Raw genomic sequence first — 27649 nt, 5'->3', positions numbered from 1 at the left:
AGCTCTAGACGGAATTAAAAAAAAAAAAAAAGTAGGCAAAGAAGGGTGAATGACTGAAGACAAAATATACTTAGTTTGCAAAAGCATGTGCCGGGGGTTAAATAGCTATGTTTGAAGCTGGCTTGATCAAGCAATATATCCAATATTTGTTTGTAGGTTTAATGGCCTGTTTCTCGGAGGCCTTGCTGCTGGGAGAGGGCACAGCGGAGGTCACCCAGAAGTTAATTTGGAAAGAGGCCAAAAGGCCACAACTTGATTGAATCAAATGTAAACAAAATAGGCCTGGGAACAGCGCGATGCCCAAACGCGTCTCAGGCCTCTCGCTCAAAATACAGAGTGTGTCCGAGCACTGGGGACCGGTGATGGGGGGCCACTCTTGGGCAGCAGAGGGGTCGGATCTGGTCCCTGCATGGGGAAACCTGTGACTGGTATGGAGATAGCTGTCCTTGTGGGGTGCCCCAAGAGCTGGCGTGCAGAGGTGGCTCACCCTGGTGGGTGCTTCCAAGGGAGTTGTCAAGTCCCGGGAAAAGCCTTGCCAGGTGCTGTCCCAGCCGGCTCAAAGTGGGGAAAACTATTAAGTCTATTGTGGGAGACCCTGGGAGCTGAGGACTTTTCAGGAATATAGTTCCCCTTCAGAAAAAAATCAGTGACTTTGACAGATTCGGTGGAATCATGTCTCTCTGTGGCCTGTTAGGCTTTGTGAGGTTTATTATTCCCATCGTAGTTTAATTCCCTAGCTAGATAAAGCAGCACAATAATTAGAAAAATGCACAAACTACTAGATTGTTAAATGAAGTGATACATAATGCTTGTCACTCGCAAATACAATATTTAAGTTGCACCAAAACGAGTCACTGTTGGCTGATTTTCCACTTTCAAATTTAGTAAGTTAACACTACAGTATCTGAAGCACTGTATATGTGTAATATAATTTATCAAGTCCTCAAAAGAAAAGTTAATAAACACAATAATTGGACACGCCTTTTGTTCAACATTATTAAACAGTTTGTAACAATTAAAATATTAAAACCACATGTTGTTGAAAGCAACCAGACATTGCAATTATTTCTTACTAAGGCTATTAAATAAAATGACAGAAGATTTTTATTTTAATGATAAATGCATTTTGGAATGGATCAGTTAATTCCTCTTTTACTGCACAAAATAATCTATAGCTCCACCAAGTCTAGGCCTGGTATTTAAAGAGTAACGACGTTGTCCTTTTGAGCTGTGCCTCAGCTCTTGTTAACACACCACTGTAAATGCTCTCTTGCAGCCTCCAACTCCATATGGAAGTGGCAATTACAGGATTTTGCCAGGCCAGTTAAATCAGGGGAAGTGTGACCCTCTCTAACTAGAACATAATTAAATTTTAATGTATTTTATTGTTTGGAAGGTTTTTAAATCCAAAAACATTCTTTCCCTCCTTCTTGCTTTCAGCATGAAGCACCGCTTGCCTGCGCCAGCTATCGTGCGTCAGGGCTGTATCTGCAAACATCCCTGCTTTATCGGGTTTGTTGTGGGAACGCTGTACCCGTAGGTCACCCTAAATGGGTTTTCTTTAACAGCCCGAGATTAATTGAAGTCGGTGTTTGTGCGTGTGTTTTTAAACAGACGGTAACTGGCTAACTTGTAATCTGGGCTCTGTCTGCTGAAGTTTCTTGCTGGTTTTACATATGGTCTTGCACGACATGGAGGAGCGTAACGGGTGCACTGTTAAGCCCCATGCTTTTACTGCTTGCGGCAGTTAAATTTGCTGTGGAATGTGAGGTATTTCCCATTTTAAGTAAGGAAGGGTGGTAAATAGTCACATTTCTGGCTGTGCTCAGTGATGCTAGAACCCGGCTGTGCTTGAAGACCTGAGCATCTCCCGGCTGCTGAAGTTAAGACTGCTGTCTGTTACTGACCTGTTGCTTTTATTGAAGGCGGTAGCAAAACTGTCAGCATCCTAGAAGCCCCATATTGTCCATTTCTTGGAGAAAATAATTCACTGTAAGATTTTCCTCAGAGCACCCAAGTCCTTTGGTCCATCCCCACATGTACTTCTTTTTCTTACTTCTATGTAGCGGGACTACAGAGCTGTCATTTTTCAAGACAGGACTCACTCTGTTTCCTTGCGGACTTCCATTTCACCTTCCCCAGCAATGAATTTCAGGAACATGCAGGAAAGGCACTTGTAAAGCCCCGTGTCTCCTGCATTTGTGTGGAAAAAAGAAAGCCTCACCTGTACTTCCTTTTTACTAATGCCCCTTTCCTATCTAGTAGTCAAGTCGCTCACCAGTGGTGTTTCGCCTCTTATCTGGCATCAGAATGGTTGTTTAGCTTGGTTGTGACTGTAGGAGCAGCGAAGTTTTCCTGTGCAGCAAGGAAATCCAGCCTGCAATCCAGCAAGACAGGGAAGCGGGGGTGGCTGAGCTTGGATGGCTTGGTGTTATGGATGGCTTCCGCATCAGCTTGTTTGACATTCAGAGCATTTAGGTAACATAAATAGCATTTTATTGCTCACCTTCCCTGAAATTCCCTCGTTGCTGCAGTCCTGTGTAAGAAAAGGGATTCAACTTTGCCCCTGTGGCTTCAGCTCCAGGGGGGATCATGCGGAGAGGCGGGTGCCTCAGGTGTGTCCTCCAAACAATGTGATGGAAATCAGCTGGGGAGAAAAACACCTTTAAAAGGGACTAATTTTCCTTTGTGCCCAAAACAAGCAGCTGATGCACAGCAGCACTTTAAAACAAACACCAGATATCCTGTACCAGCACTGGAGTTTATCCTGTTGTGGAGGAAACAAACCTGGAGGAATCCTTGTGTAGCAAAACAAGTGGATCCGTTGATACCAAATGAACAGTTAATTACAGTTATTCTGGGCCTCGCTGATCGTCTCAAGTATCACCTTGTGCTGTGACTCAGCCTGGTAATGTGATCAGTAGAAGATGGCCAAGGTGGGTGTCCTCTCCAGTGGTCCCTGGCTGCCCATGCATGCCCATGGGACAGCAGCACCAGGTCTGGTGCTGCCTGAGGGCTTCTCAAAGCAGGGGTTGCTCCCTCCCCGTAGAAGTGATGGCCCTCGGTCCTTGGCTTTTGCCAACAGAGGCACTTTGTCTGCTGAGGGGTCTGGGGGCCAAGTTTTCAGCAGGGGACTGGTTAAACTTTCCCCAGCTCCTTTTCTTTGAAATGTAATTACAGTAGCGAAGCACACAGCCCTCTCTGGAGTTGGTGAGATGACTGGTAGGTCTCTCATTTTTGCATTTCTCTCTAGAGTTTGATTTAATGTCAAGGTTTTTAAAATGTGGTCCAGACAGAGGATTGGGATTGTGGGAGCTAATCTTCGTCTTCCAGAGCAGGCCTGGAAGGTAACCTATGGTCATCTTGGCCGCAGAACAAACCTGATTGCTTTGTTCTTTAGAAAAAGGCCCGCTAACAATAATGTTACTTTTGATTCCAGCTTGTGGTGTGTAACCACATAGCAGCCGTGTTCTCGGGGGAGGGAGGAAAAAGCAATGAAGTCAGATTTGCCTTGGGCAGGTTGGGCCAGCTCCATCTCGAGGTCCTGCCGGCCGCTCTCTTCCTGCAGGCTTCAGGAGGCTGTGCTGGGAGCTGCACTTTGGCATGCACGAGGTGTTTGTGAGCTGTGCCACCTGCAACAGCCCTGCTCGGACCTAGAGCTGTACCTGTACACCATGATTCAGGGAACAGGAGATGCTCCTGGGACCTCTCCCAGTGCTCTGTCCCACCTTGGAGGTAGCTGCCAGCACAGACTGCTGCAGCCCCGTGAGCTTTCAGCCAAGCCATGCTGCAGTCAGAAAGTGAAAGAAGTTCTGTATGTTTTTGGTAATGAATGATTTGTAATCTTGCTCCTTTTGTTACACCTGCTGACAAAGCAGCTGTTTGTAATTAGGCAGGTCTCTGCTCTGGCAAACCCTTTCCTTTGTCAATAAGGCTGCTTTAACCTGCGTGTGTTGGTGCATGTGTAAATAGCCAGCATGGCTCAGGAAGACTTTGTCAGTTAATGCTCTTGCTCTTTAAACTTCTTAGCTTGCTTTTGACATGTAACTAACTGCAAAGGCCAGGTTATATTTTAGTGCTCTTGCTGTTGTAGCGTGTGCCGCAATAAATGGCCTTTGCGGCACATAAAACTCGAGAGCAAACAGGGAAGGTTAGGTTGCGGCAATATTTATTGTCTATGGCCTTGCTTGTCTGTATTGTGAGGGAACAGTATTTAAAAGAAGAAAATGTGCTCAGCTGTTTTTTTCTGAGGACACATGTAAGAAGATGCTGTCTTGTGGAGCACTGTCAGCAAGGGGAACCGAGGGACAGCTGGCTGAGGATGGGTGTCCTGTAATCAAGACCTCTCATGATGGGCAGGAAATTACTTTTTATTCTTGGCAGGACCCTTCAAGTGCCTCTTGCGTGTGAGTGGGGAACGAGAGTGTTGACCTTTTCGGACAGTGCATTGCTCCTAAATGTGGAGGGTGAGACTTGTGTAGGTACATTTCAGGGCTTCCTCTGCGAGTGTTGAGTCTCTCTGGGGGAGGGTATAAAGTCACCAGTTTTAAATCTAATTTAAATGGTGAGCTGTGTCAGCTGCTGGCTGTGCATCTGTGTGGGAGAATCACCCCAGGCAGGGCTCCTCTTGCCTGCTGCTTTTCCCAGGATACTGAACCTTGCAGGCTCTGCTTTTGGTGGGTACTTTCAGTAATGGTGATAAATTGCACCCCAGTGCATCAGCAGTGTCCATGATGGACTCTGGATGTTTCCTCTTGTTTGTAGGCCTATCCTAGGAGGCACATGCCAGTACTGACACTTGAAAAGCTGTGTTTCTGAAGTTACATTTTCTCCTCTTTGGGTTTCAGCAAGCAGCAGCCGTGCTCTGAGTGCAGAGGAGTGTGGTGACCTTGCCCAGGAGCCAGCCCAGCCATCAGCCATTAATTAGGGACCATAGAGGCTGGAGACCCCCCGTTCCTGGGATTACTTCTGGTCTGGTTTGTCTCAGTCGAGTGCCTGTTTAATGTGAAGTGCATAAATACTTGTGGCAGCAAGGCCTGGGGCCCTGGGCTCCCCGCTCCAGCTGGGCGCCTTCTCCAGCAGTGCTGGCCCCGTCCTGCCTGCAGAGCCCTGCTCCCGTGTCCCAGCTTTGCCTTCTGCACAGGGCTGAGGAACAGAATGGTGGCTGGTGGATGGCAGAGGTGGCCCCCAAGCTCCTAAGTGCATGTCCAGGCCTCAGCAAGGCACTAACTGCCCTGGTGTGTCCTCAGGAGGGAAGGCTGCTGCTCTCTCTTCCCGTGGTGGATACCCCCAATCTTGTTAGCTATGGGTCTTTCTCCTCCTGCATAATTTAAATCTCTGCTGAAATCAACAGCTCAGTAATTGCCTGTGCACTAGGGTTCTCTTGTCTGGTAGTAGGTAAGTGGCTAGCAAGGCAGTTGTTGGGTCCCCTGTGGCAGCCCTGTGGAGCTGGGGATGCTCAGCAGAGCTCTTTGCAGTTGCTTTCTGAGCTTTCAGGGCCTTGGGACAAAACAAATGCAACACTAAAGCTAAGAAGAGTAGCCCCTGGGAGGGCAGGGTACCCCTTGGTGTGGAAGTCAAGGGGGGGGGGGTGTAATCTAGTAGCAACCTTCTGTACAACACAACATTGTACACAAAAATACATGATTTGAGAATTCCCTCCCTGCTGGGAGCTTTTAGGGAAAAAGAGGAAGCTGCTGGGACAGGTTTGTTTGTGGAGTGGCAGAAGGAAAAGGGGGAAAAAAAACCCTTCCGACACAGCTCTCGGCTTGCTGTTTCTTACCTGGTGCCAAGGACGAGATGTCTTCTCTCAGACAGCCCCAGCAGACGTCGCTGACAGCCGGAGAGCAGCCACGTGTGCCAGAGCCTGAGCCAAGAGGAAATCTCTCAGCTGCTTTGACGTGAGCGGGGCTGGGCTGGCTGGCAGGTGGGTGAGGGTGGCAGGGACCCACACTGTGCTGTGTGCCTGCCTCCGGCGTGCTGGTCCCCTGCCCAGAGAAATGTTTTTAGCAGGTGGCTCAGGGTGCATTAGTGGTACAACATTGACCTGTCTTCCTAGGTGCTCTGGTGTGGGACTGCACTGTACTGAAGCCCAGATGTGTGCTTGGTTGAGAGGTAAAAGCACCACGCTCTGAAGCTGTGCATATGCATTGTGTTTTTTGTACCCACCACTTAAACTGGGCGCTGGCCTGTGGTGGAGCATCCTGACCTCAGGTAACAACAGGCTGAGGGCGCCTTCCTTCGAGGCCATCTCTGCTTTGATGTCTGAATGACGTGATGGTGATGAGGTGGTTGTCTCCACCTCTATCTCTGTATTGTTCCTTGTGCTCCTACCTTGTCACTGCTTGTTGTCTGATCTTTTATCTGCTGGTGACGTGTGTTTTAGGATTTTCTGAGTGCCTTTTGGATGGCATAGCAGGGTTCTGCTCCAACACAACTAAACAAATATGGAAAATATGGATAATAGCAGTGAATAGGTCCTGGCCCACATAGGCTCCCACACCCCTCCTTTGCTCACTTGCCAACCCCCTGAGGGGTGGTTGCTTGGCAGGTGGACAAATTGGTCCATGTTCTCCTGTATAGTGATGTAGAGTGGTTGGGCAGGAGAAGGGAAGTCATCTCCTACTGTGGATGGTGGTAGAAGGATAAACTTTGTTGGCGAGAAGGAGCAGGAACAAAAAAAATCTTCATTCCTACCTTAGTTCTAGAGAACTGGTAACTTTTAGGAGTCCTACTCTCGCAGGAAAAGATTCAGACAGACTCCAGCAAGGTGCTGAAACATTATCTACTACCTGATGCAACTGTGTTGAAGTTAATGATTGGTTTTGGAGTTTGAAAGAAACCTGTGTTTAATGGGGGTGGAAGGAAGTCTGTAGGAAGGATGGTGGTGGTTTGTGATCAGGAACACAAAGGAAAAGAAGGAACAGCAGCATCTCACAAGGAACATTTCTGTAGCATTGACATCGATGTGGGGCTCAGGGCACAAGCTGGGAGCAGATGGGGAGTCCCCAAGTCCTCAGCAGGCTGGGCTGGACTCCACGGCCCCACTTGGCATTGTGCTGTTCTGGTCCTTCCGATTGCTGCACAAAAACAAGCCAAAAATAGTTGCATGGGGAAGGGGAAGGAACTGCCTATAAGGTGAATGAGCTGGTTGTAAAGCCCGGGTAATCTCTTTGTCATGTGTGCCCTGTGATGAACAAGCATTTGTTGGGGCCAGGGAAGTGACACCTCCCATACTGAGGGAGAGCAGGCAGGAGCCGATCCTGGTGCCAGGGAGGGCTTAAACCTTCACACCTGCAGGAGCATCCTGTCCCGGGCATCGGCCAGCAGTCACCAAGCTGCAGCAATTCATAACGGCTTGGCAGCCCCTTCTGCTGCTGACAGAGATTTACTGTCCAGTGTGGACTCATTTTAATTACCGCCAGCATTTAGGGGTCTTTATCTGTCTTCTTTTACCCATAGGGATATTGTCAGTTTTGATAGCTAATCTAGAGTTAAGCTGATGATCCATAAAGTAGGGCAACCCTTTGGCCAATAATTCAGTGCTGTCATCAGCTTCTTTGTGCTATCAGGAGAGTGACCAGGAAACCTGATTTACTGACAGCTGAGCATCTTCTCTGCAGTCTGTGAAGGTAGTAAAGGGGGTCCTGCTGTGCTGGTGGACCCAAGGTGAGCATGGTAGGGATTCTTCCTATTCCAGGAAACAGCATTTTGAGGGGCCTACTAAAACTAGACTAAAGTACTTATACAGTGTCTGGAGAGTACGATGCAAACTCTGAGCCTTCCTTGCCCTGAGCAGGAGTGTGATGCTGGTTGGGACCTGATCTGCTGAGTATTGCTTCTGCAGTGCAAAACCTGAGGTGGTTTGAAGCAGCAGCACAGGGAAGTGCAGATTTTGCTTTTCAAGCAGCTGATAAAACAGCTGACATGCCCAACACATTGTTTTTCTAAGCACTGAAAATGGCTTTTCCAGGTCCAAAGCCTGCTTCCAGTTTATTAACATTTGATTAGCAATTGCTCCTTGTTGTGCTGAGCTTGAAATAGGAGTACGATTAGGAACAGGCTTCTTCTTTGCCTCATCTGTACTGTCAAGATGTATCCAACCAGAAGGGCCATAACAAAACTGCCAGTTTGACTATCCTGCTGCTGAAATGGGTTCTTCTGTCCGCAGGCTAACGGTGTTGGAAGGGCAGTGATGCCTGTCTGTGCATGCATGCATGCACCCAGTCTTGCAAGGCAGAAATACAGATCCTGGTGTTTACAGTTTACAAAGCTTTAAATTCCCTTATTTTTAGTGGCATTTGGTACTTGGTGCCAGGGAACATTGAGTTTTTCTGTAATACGCGTAGTGTTTTGTTGCTGTCCAAGACAGAGAAAGCTCTCTAGAGCTCAGAAAGAAGCAAGTAAAATTGATGCTATTGATGCTGCATCAAGTTTCGGCTTGTGCATGCTCCTGTGCTGCCAAGGCAGTCTGTCCACAGAAGGGATAGAAAGGAACAGAGCTGGGAAATAGGAAAGCAGAGGGGAGGGCATCAATGCATCCAGTGATGAAGGCTGGTTAAATAATAAAGAAAATATTTGCTAATAAAAGATAATTTTTTCCATGCTATTTCTAGGACTAATAAGCAAAGGAAGTGGAGAGAATCGATTCTCCCTGTTGCATGCTTGTGTGTGATCAGGCCACAAAATTCAAAACACATGAGTTTTTGAAAAGTCCACAACTTTAGGCTTTTAAAATGGGTTCCTTGCCTTGATTCTCGCTTGTGATCAGATAATGACCTTCATAAGCAAAACAACCCCAGCTGTATTTCATAATGGGAATATACTTCTGTACATTGTAATGAGCTGTTAACAGGGAACAGTATCGTGTGAAAATCTGCACTTTTCCCATGATGCTGCCCTGATTTAAAAGCCACCCATAAATTATTCAGTGTTGCAAATTTAAAGGTTAGGATTGGCTATAAGATATATGCCCCCCCCCCCGACAATGTTTTCAGCAGACTGGAATTTAAAATGGAAAAACCTGACCTACTGGGAATCTCAGGGGTTGTGTGGGAAGTATGGAAGTATGGTGGCCTTTGTGTTGGGTGTTGGGAAGCATGTGGTCGGTGTAGGCGACTTACATAACGCAAGGAGAAAGAACAGCATTGCTCCTGCAAAACTCTTTCTTACCAAGGCTCCTGAAGGATGGCATCCAAAATTTTGTGGACAGTCCTGAGTTGGTAGCTTGAGTTGAGTTTCTGAAAGGTTTCTAGCAGAGCCAGAGGTTGGCTTTCACTGCTGGGTCTGGTTCCCAGGGTCCTCTTCATGATGCGGAGCAGTACATAGCTGGGCATCCAGAGAGTTTCTGCAATACAGTACTCTGGATGTGGATGCTCGATTATTAAATGTATATTGCAATTCTGAATATTATTTTAGCTGCAAGATCAGTCTCCATCCTCTCCAGCGTTTTAGGTTTGATCGTATTCCAGAGGCTTACTAAAAACATGCGAAGAATTTCAGTAAAACTCAGTGGAACACTTTTATTAAATTTTTTCAGTCATGCAAGCTAAATTAAATGACAGCTCTGTCCACCAAAAGATTACAAATATCAATCAGACTTCCCGCCTAAACTTATGAAGGAATTAAATGTTTTTCTAAAAGTCTTCTATTCTCTGTAATAATCTGTTTGGCTGTTCTATTTTGTGGTGGTTTTACCGTGCTGGGCAGCTAAACCCCACAACCGCTCTCTCACTCCCCCTCCCTTAGATAAGGAGGGGGAGAAGTAAAGCAAAGAACAACTCACGGGTTGAGATAAGGATAATTTAATTAAAGGGAAATAATTATAATAATTAAATAAAGACTACCATGAACTAAACAATTTAACTAAGGGGAAATAAAAGGGAAAAGGGAAAAAGGGAGGAAAACAAACAAACAAAATAAATGAAAGCGATATGGAAGTGCAGAGGAAAGAAATTACTCTCTACTTCCCACAAATGAGCGATGATTGACCACGTCCTTGAAGCAAGGCCTCAACGCACGCAGCCGGTGTTCGAGAGGAGGACCGACGTCTTCTCAACGAGAGCCCACCCCTCCCCTCTTCTTCCTGTTTCCACCTTTTATTGCTGAGTGTGACACCACATGGTATGGAATATCCCTTTGATCGGTTTAGGTCAGCTGCCCTAGTGATGTTTCTCTCCTCACTTTTTTGCCCACCCCCTAGGAGGGTTAGAGAAAGGCCCAATGCTGTGCCACTGCTGCTCAGCAGTAGACACAACACTGGTGTGATAACACTGCTGTTCCAGCTACAAGTACAGAGTACGGCACTGAATGGGCTGCTGCCGGGAAAGTTAACATTCCAGCCAGACCCAGTACATATTTACTTTACATATTTTTGAAGTGTGTTGAAAGGGATGATTTCTGCCCTAAAGGAGCACACTGCTTGTATCTCAGTGCTGATATTTTATCTGAATTTGTGGGCACAATTTTGGTATTGCTCAAATTGATATTTGCAATACTGGGAGCATAGTTTCCAAAATGAAAAAACGGCTATTAAACTACAGTCCAAGGAACACAATGTTGATTTCTTTTTGGAGACGGGAGATTAATGATAAAAAGTATGTTGCAGCTCTCACTGTTTATGTTAAAATTGGAAAAACAAGACCAGGTGGCTCAGTGGGCTGGTGGGATGGTGAGCTCTGAGTGAAGTGGTTGTTAAGAATGAGGAGTTATAAAGATTTCAACATACGGTGGCCTGTCCAAATCCAGCTGAGTCATTACCCTGCGTTGCTGCATCTGTTTTTGTCTGGTCACTGTATGGTTATGAATAATTGTATAAATCATGCTGGGACGCCCCAGGGAGCTTTCCTTGCAGAAATGCTCGGCACACTGTTCTGATCTGGCTTGTTTTTTGAGCTTCAGGGAGACCACAGGACAAGCCAAGGAACAAATATTTATATGGAAACCAGCTGGGACTGCCTGGCATCCCTTGTGCCAATGCCCTTGTGTCCAGGGTGGGGGCATGATTTAAAAGCATGAGCTTGGAAGTAAAACTGATGCACGTCTGAGCTGGTGGAACTCGTAGTCAGGAGCAAAGGATGTGTCCCACGTGCTTCCTTCCGTGGTTACTGTGCAGATGGGAGATGAATGCCCCGCAGACACCTCTGAGACATGTGCATGCGCGCAGACTCCCACAATTAGCTCTCTCATTTACATTGGATACATTATAGTGTATTTTTGCCATTATGGTTTAGCAAAGAAGAGCAGATATGATTGTAAACTCTTGCAGCTGGGTGAATTGTGATTAAGTTAAAGCTATCTCACTGTTACATACTACTTTAGTGATCACTGGACTATGTATTTTCCTGCCTCTTACTATAGGCTTTAAACCACAGGACATGAATAAACTGTAATGTTAGGGTAGTAGTCAGCTCCAGTTGCTATTTAAGGACAGAGAAGCTATGTTCAGTCCACTGAATGTAATTTCATAAAGCATGCAGACCATGGTGGAGGCTGTGTAATGGTAGTTGAGTGTGGCTGTGGCTGATGCTCTGGCTGCAGCTTCGTGGCAAACAAGGCCTGCATGGGAGTCATTACATCTAATTTGGCTGCTTAGGGGTGGCCTTTCAGCAAAAGCAAGCCTCCTTTGCCTCTCATTTTTCACTGCTTCCCTGGATCATCTTCTCTTCTGTAGCATTTTATTTCCTGAAGCATTTTTCCTGGTCATGTTTTGCTGCAGCACATCCCCTCTCCTAGAGAAAAGGTGCTGGCTGAGACAGTGAAGGCACCTGCGGATGCCTAGGCAGGTTTGCAGGGCTGAGGATGTCTCGATGCCTGCAAGCATCACTGTGCCCATTGCACACCACCATCAGCTTGCATTGGCCACATCCGTACCTTCCCTTCCCCATGGCTGAGGATGCTGCACTTTCTCCAGATGTTGCTGTAGACTGCACCAACTGTTTCAGATAAAGCCAGGTTAAAAGCCAGGGCTTCACTGGAGTCCTGTGAGTGGTAACCCTGGGTTGTGGTGTGTAGAGGGGCTCTGGTTACATTCATGCTCACAGGGCTCCAGGGCTGTGCTTGTGTTTCATGTTGCTCCCTCTGCACCCACTTCCTGGCTGTGCTGTGTGGAGGAAGGAGCAGCATGGGGTGGCCACCAGCCACTGCACAGGGACGTGCAGCTTGTGAGGCCCGCGTGGCATTTTTCAGAAAGTTCCCATTTTATTATGGCTACAAAGGCAGAGAAATTAAGCTGCTAATTTATAGCATGCCAAAAAAAAAAAAAAAAAAAAAAAGTAATACAAGAAATGCTCAGTAATTTCAATGTTTGAAAACAAACAATTGAAAAATTCTGGTTCCCCCCTGACCTCCTCCAACCTCCCCTCCCCCTGCTAAGCTTATTAAATCTGAAAATGTCCCAGAACTTAATTCTCTCTGCTAGAAAGTTCCTTAGGCCTCTGCTGTTTCATGTGAGTAATGAAAGTTATGCTGCTGACATGTATGGTGAGGTCCCTGCTGTTTTGCTCCATGCCTCAGATGCAGAAGTGAGCATCCTGTAGCCACATGGTTGCAGTCCCCTTGGTCCACAAGGGGCTTTTTTGTGTGTCCTTTTTTGGTGGTTGTGCACTAGGGCAATGAGCCCTAACTGGTATGGGACACCCACGTTATATTTTCAGCTGATAAACTGCTCTGAGGAATGCTGTTAGCTCTGTCATTTACCAAGTCCTTATTTACAGTGAGCTTATTTATTGCTGAATTCCTTATTTGCAGTGTAAAGATGTGTTGCAGGATTTGACAGGCATTGTCTGTCCGTGGCACGTGGATGCATGAACCATGGTGCTTCTTGGTCCCCCTTTGACATTTGGGCTTGATGTCCATGCCCAAAAGGTGTGTGGTAACTGCTGGGGGGGGGGGGGCAGCACTGCTGCAGCCTGCGGGAGGGCCGACAAGGCATCACTGCCAGGAGTGGGGTGCAGGCTCCCGGTGCCATGGCGTGTGAGAAACACCAGGCTCAGAAGCAAGAGCCAGTGCATGACGTGCCTTTGAGCATGATTTCCCCTAAAAACATTTCATAAACACTGGGGGCTTAGTTTGGAAGAGAGAAATGCAAAGAGTGATAAGGCCTGAGCAGTTGCCGCGTTTGGTTTGTGTGAGGTCTGCTCCGTGCTGCACCCAACTCTGCATTTGCTTTGCTTTTTTTTGTGGTCATGCAATATTCTGGGAAAGGCCCGTAAATATCTAAATAAAATAAAGCTCCTGAAGAGTGAATTGGACGTTTTGAGCCAAAGCCTGTTGAAGGCCACAGAAACTCATCCCCTGAGCTTCTCTGAGTTTTGGGGGGATGGGCTGCATTTTACCTCCTAACGCGGGTGTGGAGCCAGGCCATCCCTGGTTCAGGGTGTGTGGGCACAGCTAGATTGCTGCTTGCTCTGAGAAGAAACAACAGGTTAATGCTGCAGTTGCCAAAATGCTTATGGTGGTGCTGGGGTGTCCTTGTCCTCAATTGCTCCCTGCTATGGACCTTTGTGAGTCTTTATCACCCAGCCCTGAGCCCCTGCAGGGCTACAGGATGCTTTTGGGGAGAGGAGAAATGCAGCAGGGAACACCCCCCCCACACCACCACCACCTTTCCTTGCAGCGTCCTTTTGTCTTTGGTTCACAAAAGCACGGCTGTGGAACAGGGCAGACTGCTGCATGCCCAAAGGAGAGGTTTGCCGCGTTGCTTCTGCCCGCGGGGCACGGCGCGCACAGACAGCATGGCCAGGAAAACTGAAGTGGTCTCACGTCGAGCCATTTGTTTTTCATTATGCTATGCTACTCTAATATAAACAATAAGGTATGTGGACATTGCTGTGGACAGAGAGCCAGATGCTGAAAGCATTCCTCCAAGGCTGTATAAACTTCAGCAGCTAAATATTTTAGGAACTGTTTTCTAAGGCTAGCCTAATAGTTTAAAAATATAACCTAGATTCCAGATATTAAAAAATGCCTTTAAAGGCACGCATATTGCTGCAATAGTTGGAAACAACTAAACCCCTGAAGTAAGCAGAAGGCTCCCATTTTGCAATATCTTCTGTTACTTATCCTTTTTGTTATTTTTCTTAATACTGAGATTAAATTCAAGAAGGCTTTTAACAGTGTAGTGGTAGCGATAGAAATTTTCAGCATATATTAATGGGCTGACTCACACTTTCAAAGTGAAGCTGGGTTTATGATGAAATAGCTGGGTTCTTTTAGCAATAGCATAATCAGAAAAGTCAGTGGGAAGAGGAAGCCAGTATCTTAAAGATGTCTAATCCTACCATGCACCGTGAAGGGGCAGCATTGAGAGCTCCCACCCGTGTTTGAAAGCAGTCCTGACCCTGTATTCAGTGGAGGTATTCCAATCTTCATCTCAGCAATGTGCAACCTGTCACGATTAGTTAGGACTTGACTTTAAAGCACTGGAAGTGTTTTTCTGCTTGAAAATACCAGAGTTGCTTTGTGTGGATTACAGATTCTGTCACTGCCTAGCAAAGTTAAATCCTACCTTAATCCACTGCTGTTAGAAAGCTCATCTCTACAAGCATCTTCAAAAATACATCAGGAAACGTGAGAGGTTTGGAAGAAAAGCCTGGCTGTGGGGGAGAATGTTTGTAGGTGCTCTCGTCATCACTGTGCTGATTGCCTTAGGCAGGGCTATGCTGGGACGAGGGCTCTTTGCACCTCTGTGGTAGGATTCGTGGTGTATGGAGCTGTCCTGGTTGCCCAAAGTGGTGTCAGTGCCCCTGGAAATGTTGAGGGCATTACTGGACCAGTACTTCTGGCTGAGATTGAGAGCAGCTCTTTGTTTTATTTTCTCATGTCCACTTCATGCTCTGCCAAAGGACTGAATGACTGGTCTGTCAGTCTAAGTCTTCTCTGGACGTGGTGGGCTTGATTTTCTGAGCTGCTCTTTTCTTGCAGATCCCGAAAACTTAGAGTAGCATCCTCTGTACTTCAAGAGTAAAGAATGAGATTTTCAGGTTATTTTTGTGGGACACCATACGGATCTGAGAGATCTGTCACTTCTTTTCACACGTGTTACTTCTCAGATAGGTGATAATCCATGACAGCCACGCAGTGTTGTCTTCCAAAAGATTGCCTTATATTGAATTGACAACACGAAGACCCATGGTGGCATAGCAGTAACTAAGCCTGGGGCTGAGTTCAGCTGCTCCCTGTATGTGAGTGGGTGAAGGATGCTTGCTTCTGCTTGCTCTCAACCACTGACTATGGCTCAGCTACACCGTTGCTTCTGTGTCCAACTTCCGTGGGAAAAGAAAAGCTTCATCTTGTCACTAGTTTTTGTCGTGACAGGCAGGACTCAATCTTTTGTCATCGGCAGGACTCAGTCTGGCTCAACTCTGGAAATGTGTTTGGCTGCTGACCCCTGGGCTTCAGTGGCTAGTAGATGTCCTCCAGCCTCTGGTGTGAGGCTAACTGGGGAAAAGCCAAGGATCAGAGATACTCAGCATGGTTTTATTTCTTTCTTCTGTTTCTTCCACTGAGGTTTTGTGTGTGGTTTTGTCCATGAATGAACCTGAGCTCTTCAGTGCTTTGATGCAAGGCATGCACTGGCGTTCTGGCTCACCATTCTGGCTTCACCCAGTCCTGTCCCCTTTTTGTCACCCAATCCCCCTGCAAGTGACAGGTGAAGAGGTAGGGAGGGTGGCAGAAGCTGTTAAATGACTGTCACATCCTGTCTTTCAGCTGCTCAAAGGGATGGCTCTGCCCCGCCAAAAAGCCATGGGCAAAACCACAGAGGAGGAGGAGGAGAGCGGAGACTGCGATGATGAAGATGACTGCAGCAGAGGCTCTGGGGATGGAGAGCTGCGAGTGAGGAACCAGCTCCGGTTCTTAGCAGGTGATGGGGATGGTGGTCCTGCGGCGGCTGTCCCTCTGGGGTTTGTAAGTCTGGGTGACAGCATGAGGAGCTGCTCATCTTTCCACTGCCATGGCCCAGAGGCTGTTTGTACTCAGCGTCCTGCTGGCTAGCCTAAGTGCTGCTGAGACAGCAGCTAGAAAAGTGATGCTGTTACTTTCCAGGTGGGTTTTGCACGGGTGCGTTGAGGACAGCCTGGCTGTAGGTATCAGTCACCCTCTTCTCTCATTCCCTCTGCTGCCTACACTTGTGAGTTTAAAGGGGAGCTTCTCTGCTTTGGTGGAGGGCTTCAGAAAATCAGTAAAGATGGCTTGACTACAGCAAAACATCTTGGTTGTTTCTGATGTAGGGTTTAGAGACTCAGGGTAATTTAAAAACAAATGGAAAAAAAAAAAAACAAAAAACAAAAAACAAAAACCACTTCATTTTTCAGAAGTGATTTAGGTACTCAGGAGCCTAAAATTGCATTGACAGTATGATTCATGTCTTTGGTTGCTTTGAAGATGGCCACAAAACATCCTGATGCTTCAAGGCTACATTATTTGTAAGGTCAGCCATATTATTAGTAAGGTCATTATTAGTAAGATCACCCGGTCACCCATTGGGACGAGGAAGTCAAGGTCCATTTGCTACTTAGGGAGTCACAAATCTGTTGGTGTGTGCCTTCTCCCTGACCCCCTAACTGCTGCTGTCCTCCTTCTGACTCCGTGGAGCTCAGCAGCACCGTCTGTTGTGCTCACATGAGCAAGGCCAGGCTGCTTGAGGCCACGTCCACTGTGGATGTGTGGTGTCTGCTGAACGTGGGTCTGCGGCTGGAGGTTTGGTCCAATTAATGCTGGTTCCAGTGCTGCGCTTTGCTCTTCGAGAGACCAGACAACTGAACCTGGATAAAATCAGCTTTACTGCTTTGAAGTTTAAGAGGCAAATTTGGGCTCTTAAACGAAGCACAGATGTTTATAAATTCCCTTCCATTGGTCTGGGATAATTAAAATATCCTTAATGAAGTGAGAGCTGAAATATTAAATGCCAGTTTCATATCAAAGATTATTGACACATTATGTAAAATATATAAAATACATATATTCAAATATTGGTTAAGGGAAGGAAAAGGCTTTTTAAGTCCTCCAGTCCAGGTCTGAAAGAGAAATATGTAATTTGGAGAAGGATAAAATGTCCTTTCTTTCATCCAAGAACTAAATATCAAAGTGTATGTTAAGGAAATGCAGGTGATCCACATTATTTTGAGTTGAGAGCAGAGATACGTGTTTCATTTTCCATGATCTTTGTGTCACACTTTTATGCTATTTTAACGTGTTTCTAATTTCCTCTTATAGCTTTCCTTATAATATCATCAGTGATCTCTGAAACTGTGTATATAATCCTTTCTGCCTTCTTCTATCTCTCTAGGCTAGTTTAATCACTGTATTGATCTCCCAGATAACCTGCCTGTCTAGCAATTTAGACCTCTCTTGTCACTGTGGTATGTGAACATGTTATATGGAAAGAGGGCTTATCCTCCCTGTGCTACTCTGCTGGAGGGTGTTTGCTGCTGACTTTGCTACGGATTGGGTAAACATTAACTTTACATAGTGAAAAAGCAGCAGTGGCTTGGGGCATTGTCTTCTCATCAGGTTAAGCCTCTCAGGCTGCTAAGAGCACTGGGTTTGACCAGCACAGCTTTTAGGCTCTAGCTGGCCTTAGAGGACATGTGCTGTGCCATCATGGTGGCCACAGAGACTTTCTGGATCTTCCTCAGTTGAGCATGCAATTTTGTGTGTGTGTGTTTTGTCTTAGAGCAGAAAGGCAAGTTGATCTGACAGTGGCAGAATCATATTTGGTTGGTATTGGATATAAATTGAGACTCTGTTCAAGTTTTATGTTGGAAACAAGCCCAGGAAAAGTTGCTGATGGTGCGGAAATACTCACTTTCAACATTTTAAGAATATTTCTTTTCACTTTGAAAAGGGTATTTTTCAATTAATTTTTTTCATCATATCATAAGTACATAAGAATATAAAAGCGACCAGAAACCATTCCACATTTCCCCCTGTTCCACAAATTCTAAATTTTAGGTTAGCATGCTGATTTGAAATGATGCCAGGCTTTGAAATCTGGAAATACTTTGTGAAACAAACTTTTACATTTAGCCTGGCTTTATCTCCCTCTTTCCCAAGGTGGTTACCCTGTAACAGAGGCACACAGGACTGGGAGCGGCTGGGAGTGAGCTGCTGACGGTTCCCTGCTTTTATCACACGCTGGATGCAATGCAGTGCTCAGGCAGCAAGGTGGCTGGATGGCCAGCAGTGCATGTGTCCTAGCGTGGTGACCAAACATGCAAACCCCCTTCAAGCATGCTTCCCTGCTGGTCTTCAGGTTTGCTGTTGGGGAATGCATACGGGTGCTTTGCTTTCTTTTTCTTAGAGGTCTGGTTCAGCTCAAGAGGAAATATCCCTGGCCCTGTGATAGCAGCAGAGAACTCCTCCCTCGCTAAGGGTTGACTATGCCTTACAGATGGACTTGGCAGGCAGCTCTGCAGCGTGTGTCATCCTGTTATCCAAGGGTAACAGAGAAAAAATCATGTGGTCCTGTGAAGTGAGGTTGTGGACCGCGTCTGGGCCATGTGCCCCAGGTTCTTGGCCCTGCCTTAAAATCTCATTTGTAATGGGATCACTCTGTAAGATAAAGGCTTTAACGAGGCACATAAACATCATGCTGCCACCGAATCTTTGCAGCAAAGTGGAGTGCAAAAGGATGTGCATCCCACTGACAGTCCCATCAGTGACATGGGGAGCAGGAGAGGTGGGTGACTCCCGCTGAGCGCAGGCAGGCACTGGTTCAGCCTGGAGGCAGAATGAAAAAGTTGTCAGTTTGCCATCTCAATGGCTTTTGCATGAGAAAGCTCAGCGCTGTCTCACCCAAGAGGCAGGTCGTTTGGATAGTGCATCTGTCCTGACAGTCAGACTTTCTCCCGCTCCTCGGCACGGGTGCTGCCAGTCCTGTCGGGTAATAACTGCAAACAGCTGCTCGGTGCTGGCCTCAGCGAGGTGTTCCTCTGAAGGTTTGGAAAATGTGGAGACTAAAAAAAGAGTAAAAGGAGGAAAAAAAAAAAGTCAGTCTTGAATACAGACTAGTTTTGATTTATCGCCTGTTGTATAAAATGTAACCTTTGTTTCCTATTTATAATGACCCTGTAATAACTGGACAGTCAACTTAAACTTTAATGATTTAAACATACTTGTAAACTGTCAAGTCAAAAGTTTGTGAGTGACTATAAACATATGTTGGTGAGCGCTATATGCTAATAAATTCATTATTATGTTGCCCCAGTGGGAAACATGGAGATGGCAGACTTTTTTATGATAGGTCTTTTATTGTTTGTCACATCTGCAACACATTAAGGATTTTGAAGGCAGATAATGTTTACAATAAGAGGAGGATTGAAAGCCTTCCAGCTCAGTGAAGAGCGCTTCCTGTTTGTCAATGGAGTAACCGTGGAACTGGCACCCTGTGCACGGAGCTCCAAAAATAGAGATGTGTACATACGCACGCATATATTTATGCCACACCAATGGCAAATCATGCCAGCGAATAAATTATAGTATTTTCCCCCAAATTGCGAGTCAGTGCAAATGTATTCCAGAATCTATGATACAAACATGTCCTCGCACTCTGCTGAGATCAGTCATCCTACACCACGTACCCAAAGCAAACAGAGCCTGGGGAAGCTGGCGCTTCACTGCTGCTCCAGACAGCCACCCGCTAATTAGCTCACCTCCGGCATTCTCACTCAAGATGCCACTTATAACTGACAAGCCGGTTGCCAGGAAGCCTGAAAATAAAACATGGGTGCAGGAGATGCTCCTGTGCTGAATGGCTTTAGCAGGGGCTGTGGGAGAGGAGGTACAACCTTTTCAGGTGGTTTGCAACAGTGGTGGTGGATGTGGTGCCCTGGGCAGTTTGCAGGCTATTGGGGAGTTTGTTGGGATGAAAACGGCGCTTTTAGTGGCAGGAGCATCACCTGGGAGCATCCTGAGCAGTCCAGCAGCTGGGGTCAGGGGAAAAGGGGAAGGTTTACCCTTCCAAAATATCTGTTAGGCAGTAACAAAAGTTGTCTTGGGAACAGATGGATTTGGCAGAATTAAGCAGAAATAGTTTATCCTGGGAAGGGAAGTTGGCCTCATCCCATGAGATGTATAAGGATAGATGTATGCAATAAAGATATATAAAGATGGCTTGGCAGTGTGTGTGTGTGTGTAAAACAGCTCCCCTGCCTGGCTGTTCATGCAGGTTGGATAACAGGGAGTGTTGCCTTTCTCATCTCCCTTGGTTATTTATAAGGGCAGAGAGAATGTGCAGCTTGAGCCCCATTGCTGGTGTGGTACTCAGAAAGCGCCTTGTTTCGGCACCCTGCTTTCTGCTGCAGCTTTTGCTGCCCAGCCAAGCTGGCTGTGTGTTTTTTCAGCAGTCCACGCTGTACTGGGGTGCTAGATGAAAGTCAGGATGAGCACTATGTGTTCATTGCTTTTCCAGGTTCTGTAACTTTAATAGCTTCTGCCTTTTTAGCCACTGATGTGTACCTCTAGGCTGGGTCATCTCAGAAAGTCTTGTCAAATTTATTTGGTTGCATTCCTCTCATTACCCCCATTTTCTCCCGGTTTTATTTCTGGACATCCTGGGAATCTGAGCTCCTTCCATCCCCATGCTGTGGCAGGGAACAGGAGATGCTGCTGCTGCTATGGCAGCTGAATTTCTTTTCCATGAAGAGCACCAAGCTGCTTGTTTGTGGTCAGGGCAGGGGGTGTGGGTGCTGGGCAGTGGCAGCTCTCGAGGCCAGGCAGGGTCAGTTTGTTTGCAGCCCTCGTGGTTTCTACAGCCCATTCTTGTGGGAACGTTTCCTTTAGAAGTGGGTATTCGTACTGGAAAATGGTTGTCCTCAGGCTTTTTGGCCACCTTTGCTGCTTGGCGGGTGTATCTGCATGTATCAGGACAGCGTGGTGGATGCACCAAGGGTGCTGTGAGTGCGTGGGCGTCTGCTGGGGCTCTCTCACTGCTTGTGCTTGGAGGCAGCCCAGTGGCATTTAAAATATTTACAAGATCATCTCTTTGGATTCTTTATTATGGCGATTGTTTCTCTGTAAATGCCTTCAGGGTGCCCGTATCTGAGCTGCAAATATCTGCTGATGCTGCTCTGCCTGATTTAGTGCCGAGCCTGGACAGTCGGTTCATTTGGATGTTTATCTGTCTGCTGAGAGAGACATTTTCAAATACCCAATTTACTTCAAAATACTCCTTCAGCAGGTGGAAAATGTCCCTGTCTGTGTGGATTCTGCTGACAGTGTGGGGACACGCGGCTGTTGTGCCTTCGTGCTGTACAGCAGGAAGATCTGTTGCAGGACCCACTTACTGTGCAGGGCTCTGCCCCACCTTTAGCAGAGGTGCCCTGTCCTTGTCTCCTGTGACTAGGTGAGCTGTTCTGGAGCTGTAATCCTGGAGCTGAAGCTGTATCCTTCTGCTATTTTTTTCCTATTCTAATAAAAGCTTTAGGACTTTTACCCATATTTTTTGTAGCAGCAACTTTTTTTCCAACGACGGTGCTGTTGAATGCTTGACTGAAGCAAGGATGGCAGAAACATGCTGTTTTACAAGACATTCATCCTGTCCCAGGGCAAAAATCCGACAAGGCCGAATGTCAGCTAGATTATCCTGATGGAAGAGCTGGAATTGTACCAACTAAAACAGTGCAATAGCTTGATTATTGCTTTTCTATTTCAAGTGTTTGTGTTTGTTGAAATTTCTCCTATTAATGAAAATTTGGTTGGAAGTCAAGAATTCTTTGTCGCTGTTCAAATACAAGCAAGAAGATAGAGAAGGGGGGTCATGCAAAGCAGTTGGCTGAAACTGTAACTGAGTGTCAAGTTCACTAATTCACTTTTGAAATCAACAATTTATTTTTTAATTGAGAGGCTAGGAAAATTATTGGTGGCTTTCAGAGATGTGCTTGTTTATAGGACCCTTCAGATGGCTGTTTGTGATGGTGTGACTGTTTCAGGCCTCACAGTATATAAAATGTGTACATTTTAAAGGTTGCTTTTAACTTGTATGCTGAGAATTCCTCCAAAGCAGTGGTAAGTCCACAGCTGAAAAACTAGAAAGCTCACGTATTAGTAAAATAAATATGCAGTTTACAAAGTACTGCATATGTACAAAAACATCTATGAAAACAGTAAGTAAATCCACTGGGTATGTTAATCCCATGTTCTTACTTTTCTGGTCTTGAGTTGTATTTTTTTTTTAAATATTTTCAGTGTAGTAGTAGCAGGTCTAAATCTGACTGAGATATCTGTATGTTGCGTTTTTAGGAGCTGGTTTCCACTTCCTTGGTTCCCTATGACCCAAAGTGAAGAATAATGTACCAGGTTTTTTAAAGCAGGATCAGTGGAGGACATTTTAATCCTTGATAGTTGTGTAGCCATAAATCAAATGCATCACATTCACAATGTGAGAGGAAATTGGTCTAAATACTTTTGGAATCTCAAATCAATGCTGGTTCCTGGCTTCAGTATATGGTGACTGGCTGAAATCTAACAGTTTGAGATATACTGAAGGTCAGGTGAGATGATTTGCTGCTCTTACATCGTACAAAGGCACAAGTCTTTGTAAATCTGTGGTTGCTTTTTAGTCCCAGAAGTTTGTAATGCTACTCTTCTGGCAAAAGGTTTTCCCCTCTGTTCAGGCTTAAACATAGATTGCAAGTTTGAATAACAGTTTGTGTTGTGCCAGAGTGTCTAAGGAGACATTTTTCAACAGTGTAATTTGGGAGCTAATGTATCTTTAAAGCGTTACTGAGTGCGACATTATACATGACTGAACGCATCAAAACAATTTCAAGTATGCAAAGATCTGCCCAGTTGCAATAGTGATAGTCATATTTATCTTTAAAGAATGATGAATCTGTTTTTCTGTGGCTTGAAAATGCATGAGTTCTTCTGAAGCTGAGAAACACACTTCCTGACTCAATGCAAACTTCTTTCCGTGCTATTTTTCTTCAGGAAGAGACAAAATAGTTTAGATGGATTTCTTTTTAAGGGATGAAAATAAAGGGATATTTCAGACAGAAGCAGAGCAGGTGGTACTTGCTAATGGACTGACAAGATAACCTTACACTGATAGTCAGGGCTTCATATCTGTGCCGTTTGCCATACAAAGAGAGGTTTGTCTGCAAGCCTGATAACAATACAACGTGTTGATTGACTTTTCACATGGGAGAGGGTGCCCCTTTCGTGAGTGGCTTGGCTTTTACTAATGCCCTACTGCAGGTAAGCTGATAAGAGTGATTACAGTGATGTAATAAATGAGTCTGCAGTGAGCAGCCCTTCCTGGTGTGGCAGGAGAGAGCTCCTGCCCCAGGGCATGTCCCAGCTGTGCCAGCTGCTGCATGTGCCCAGCACTTGTGTCAGTGTGCTGGCCCTCAGCTGTAAAACATCCCACAAATGTCCTGTGTGTGTTGGACTGGGCTGTCCCACATCCCTGTCCTGTCCCATGTTTGCTGTGGCTCCTGGTCTCAGAAAATGATGGATGTGTCCTGCGTGAAGAAGGGCTGCCTTCATTACTGGTAGTGTTTCCACTCCTCTACAGTCCAGGACAGGCTGGCACAGCCTATGTCCTTTCCTTGTGGACTTCTACATAAGCACACCTCACTGCGTTGTCTTCAGCCCAGATGTGGAGTAAAGGCAGGTGCCCTTGTTAGCTCATCCTTGTGATCACATTGCAATTTGTTGCCTCTGGTTATACCTCAATGGCCAGGTTTCTTTGACCACCGGAGTACTGCCAAAGGAGAGTAGCCATGGGACAACACTGCAGCTGATTTGTGGCTGCAGTCCTGCAAAATGGTGGCATGTGGAAACCACAGCCACTGGTCGAAAGCACGACTGGGTTGGCAACACTGGGATCCTTTGGAGCATGCCACTGTAATGCTGGGGACTGGACTTCAGGCAACGAGTATTGAATGTGAAGGACAACATGCAGCAGGGACACTCAGAGGTTGTATGGAGTCGAGAACACAAGAAGGGAAACTCATGGAACTAAGATCCATCAAGGACTCCTAAACAAAGCTTGGCTTAGGATGGCATTGACATGCATCTGCCCAGAACACATCTTGGGGAAACTGTGGAAAAACTGCAAACACAATTAACATTGGTCCAGGTGACCCTGCCTCATTGAAAGGGTCTATGAGAGGGTCCTGGGCTCTCAGCTGGGGCTGTTGCATTGCTTTCAATCATCTTGGCCTGAGAGAGATGCCCAAGAGGGTAGATGTTGTTTCAGGTGGACCGTGGAAGTCAGCTCTTACTAGAAAACTTGTGTACAGCTTTCATGGTACCTTTGAGCCCTAAAGGGAAGAAGATGGGAAATGCTGAAACTCTCCAGACTGCCTTAAAAATCCTGGCATCTTGGTTCCCTTCGTTCCTTCACTGATTTTGAACAAATGTGTTTTTACATGGGATATCACGCCAATGACTTAGCAGTGCAAGCTGCAGCATTGCATTATGGCAGCAAGTGAAGGCTCTGTGGAGCTGATGTTTACTTAGATGTGGTTGAGTGAGAGCCTACACAGTAGTGATTTCCTTACCCGAGATCCATCAGGTTAGGATGGATGCAGATGGAGCATTGCACTCTTGAAAACAGTTTTTTACTTTTTTCTGTGAATACAAGTGCATATACATGGACCTGATCCTAGCACCTGGCACTGGTGGTTGATGCTCTCCAGCAGCTGGAAACACAAACCTGGTCTGGAAGGAGCCTGTCTTTCTAGCCCTTGCTGAAAAGATAAAGGAATGAGGGAGAGGGATGCTCCTCCAGAGAAATCTCCCAGGACTCAGTGTTTTCATGTTTCATGAAACTCATGTTTCTTTCTCTCTTCTCCCCAACCCTTGTCTTGCTGTAACTGCAAGTAAAAATAGCTTGCATTTGGGTCTGGACTGCAAATCACTCATCAGTTCGTGTATTACCAGGACACGATCGGTTACTGAGTCAACACTGCTCTGTTCACTTTCAGTGCGCTTCAGAAACGGGGGAATTCATCATTCGTCAGGAAGAAGCTCTCTTCAACTGTTCTGCATTAGCTGTGACCTGTGTGTGCACATCTGCCGTCCTCGCTGGGGCCAACACCAGTAGTAACATGAACTGAACCAGGTGTGTCCGAGCGCTGGCTCCTCCAATTCCCTGATGGACCTCCACCAGCTTCCCGACCCTTCGCACAGGGAGATAAATGAGCTGTGAACTGGAGGAGAGATGTCCTTCCCACGCGGTGGATGCTGGTGGGCTGCACTCTGCCTTCACCATGCATCCCTGGCCCTTGTGGTTTCCTGGCCTTTCATGGCTCTAAGGAGAACCCAGATGGCTTTATTCTGTATCAACAAATTTCATGCAGCTGAGTGCTTCTGAACTGCAAAAGCCAGGTTTGTCAGTCTTGCCAGCTCTTGTGGGTCTATGGTATACCTCACTTTGGGCTAAAAAAGGGCTGACCCCAGAACTTAACCTCCCCCCCGTGGTGCTTCTAGGGCAGGTTGGAAGCTTTCTGATAGGGAGACTTTGATTGGAGAATGCCTCTCTGCTGGAACTGAGATGCGGTGAAGTATGCTGAGGTTTTGGACAGGTTTTCTGTTTTGGAAATAAATTCAAACATCTTGCTCTGCTCCTGCAGTGGGGAAATGCAGAAACAGCCTATTTGCCCATCCTGGAATGTGTAATATTGTCAGCTTTCACTCCAGAGAGGCTTTTTGTCCTTGTTTGAGATTGTTTTAATTACACCACAGGAAAAATGAAATCTAAATGAATTGATTGGACTTTGTTGGAGTAGTATGTTTTGGCCTCCCCAAGTCAACTTGCCTTTTTTTTTTTTTTTTTTTTTTCAAGCAACAGAAAATTTGGACACATTTTGCCTTTGTTCTGCTTTGGAGCAGTAGCACATTCCACGTTTTCTGTGGGAATGGAAATCTGGCATTTTGACTAGCTTCTGTTGTTTCAGAAAATGTCTTCAGTGGTATTTAGAGCTCTTGACAATATCTTGCTGTCCCAGCCACTTCCCGCATGGGTCGCCCTGCACAGGGCAGCTGCAGCAGGAGGCTGGGTCTACGTCCAGCATGGGTCATAAATGTCCCAGCCCGAGGACGTCACTTGCTAGTGCCTTTATTTTTTGAGACCTTACTTCACCCAAAGGCCTTGTCTGGTTGTCCCTTGCTGGATGCTGAAAGTCCCTGCGTGTCCAGGGTCACTGCATCCTATCTATGGCTGGCTGCTCTCTTGCTTGGTCATATGCCATTATTTGCTTCTAACCAGGCGTGCTGCGATGGATGCACTGCAGTGGCAGGTACTGCTGGTTGCTGTGGGACCTTGCTCACTCCAGGCTGCGGCTGCTTCGGCAGCTGGACAGGCTGCCAGGGAGTATGTCACCATCTAAGGTCCAACACAGGACTCCCAGCAGGATTTCTAAAATGTAAATTGCAACTGCAATGTGATACATATCCTTTATTTTTTCTCTTCCTGTTTTAATTCAAATGCACTCAGTATCTTGAGTCTCTGTAAATTCATTGGACTTGAAACTATTTTGGAGTTGCTTGCGTCCCATGGATACTGGAGACGCTTCCTGCTTGGGGAGTCAGACATCTGCTGAAGCATGTTTTTGGACTTTTGTGTTACGCAGACTGCAGTTGGCAGGTGGGAGCTGGTGGTTATTATCAGAGTCTGAGTAATATCCTTTGCCTCGCTGATAACTCTCCACCGGCTGCTCTGCAGCTTTGGTACATTTGCTTGTCCTGTTCTGGTTTCTGTGTAGATTGTTCCAGTAAAAAGTAAATAAAAGTTGTATGCTCCCCAAAATCATAGCAGAACACAGCCTGCGATATTTCTTCCTCTTCCCTTGTCCGCATAAATCATCTGCTAAGGCAAGCTCAGGGAATGTGAAAGAATGCATCTATACCAGAAGTGCTTTTCTTTCCCTCCCTTCGAAGGGCAAACTTTCTTGCCTGTGATTTTGGTGTCTGCTGTCAGGGAGCACTTGATGTGCTGTCGCATTTGATTTCTGTTCCTGGCACTCGTAGCTTTATTTCTGCTGTTGCAAAGATGAAAAAAGGCTCAAGGTGTGTCCAGTACCACGCAACAAACACGCGGCTGGGCTGACTCTTCCCTCCACGTGGCTGATGTGCATTCTGTCTGTGGGTGCTCTCACCAATACATTGATTTTTCCAGATGTGGGGCAGTGGCGATCATCAGGTTGGGTAGGTCGCTGCTGGAGCCTGGTGTGTTTGCTGGAGGTGTCTGTCCAGAGGGGAGGGCTGTGTCAAGAGCTGCTGCAGCCGGGGGTGGTGTTTTGGGTGTGCATAGTAAAGGCTCTGTGTGCACTGCATTACTGTTGTGGATCTTGTGGGGAATCCTTTCTCAGCCATCTCCTTGTCTTTTTGATGCCCCCTTCCCACTCCCTGTTTACTTTATTTACCCCTGAAGCATTGAGGGAGCTAATTTGCTCTTGAGCTACTCCAGAGAAAGAAGCTGTGTGGTTTCTCCTGCCTGAGGTCTACTGACTGTTGGGTTTCTGGGGAGCAAACGCCAGCTTGTGGGCACTGGGGTCTTGGAGGTTCAGCTGATGCCTTTCCCTCTACTCTGCTTCTCTAAATGCTTTGAATGGCTGAACACAACAGAGGCAGCACGGGACCGCAGGCAGAGGAAGGTCGGGTAGTCTCCCCCCACACACACACAGATAATGCCACTGAAATC

General features: G+C 46.3%; 1 protein-coding gene across 1 annotated transcript in view; it reads left to right on the top strand.

Annotated features, from left to right (window-relative positions):
- GPC3 (glypican 3) overlaps nt 1-27649 on the top strand; it is a gene marked incomplete at its 5' end in the record, with an annotated part of 147188 nt that overhangs the window by 103846 nt on the left and 15693 nt on the right. The window contains one exon of the mRNA XM_084294273.1: nt 15709-15862. Within this exon, the coding sequence (XP_084150399.1) occupies nt 15709-15862 (154 nt within the window). The remainder of the gene's footprint in view (nt 1-15708; nt 15863-27649) is intronic.

Source organism: Netta rufina (genome assembly GCF_964035555.1).
Source record: "Netta rufina genome assembly, chromosome: 12".
Classification (NCBI taxonomy): domain Eukaryota; kingdom Metazoa; phylum Chordata; class Aves; order Anseriformes; family Anatidae; genus Netta; species Netta rufina.
The sequence above is the reverse complement of the archived record's forward strand: the minus strand, read 5'-3'. Positions and strand labels throughout refer to the sequence as shown.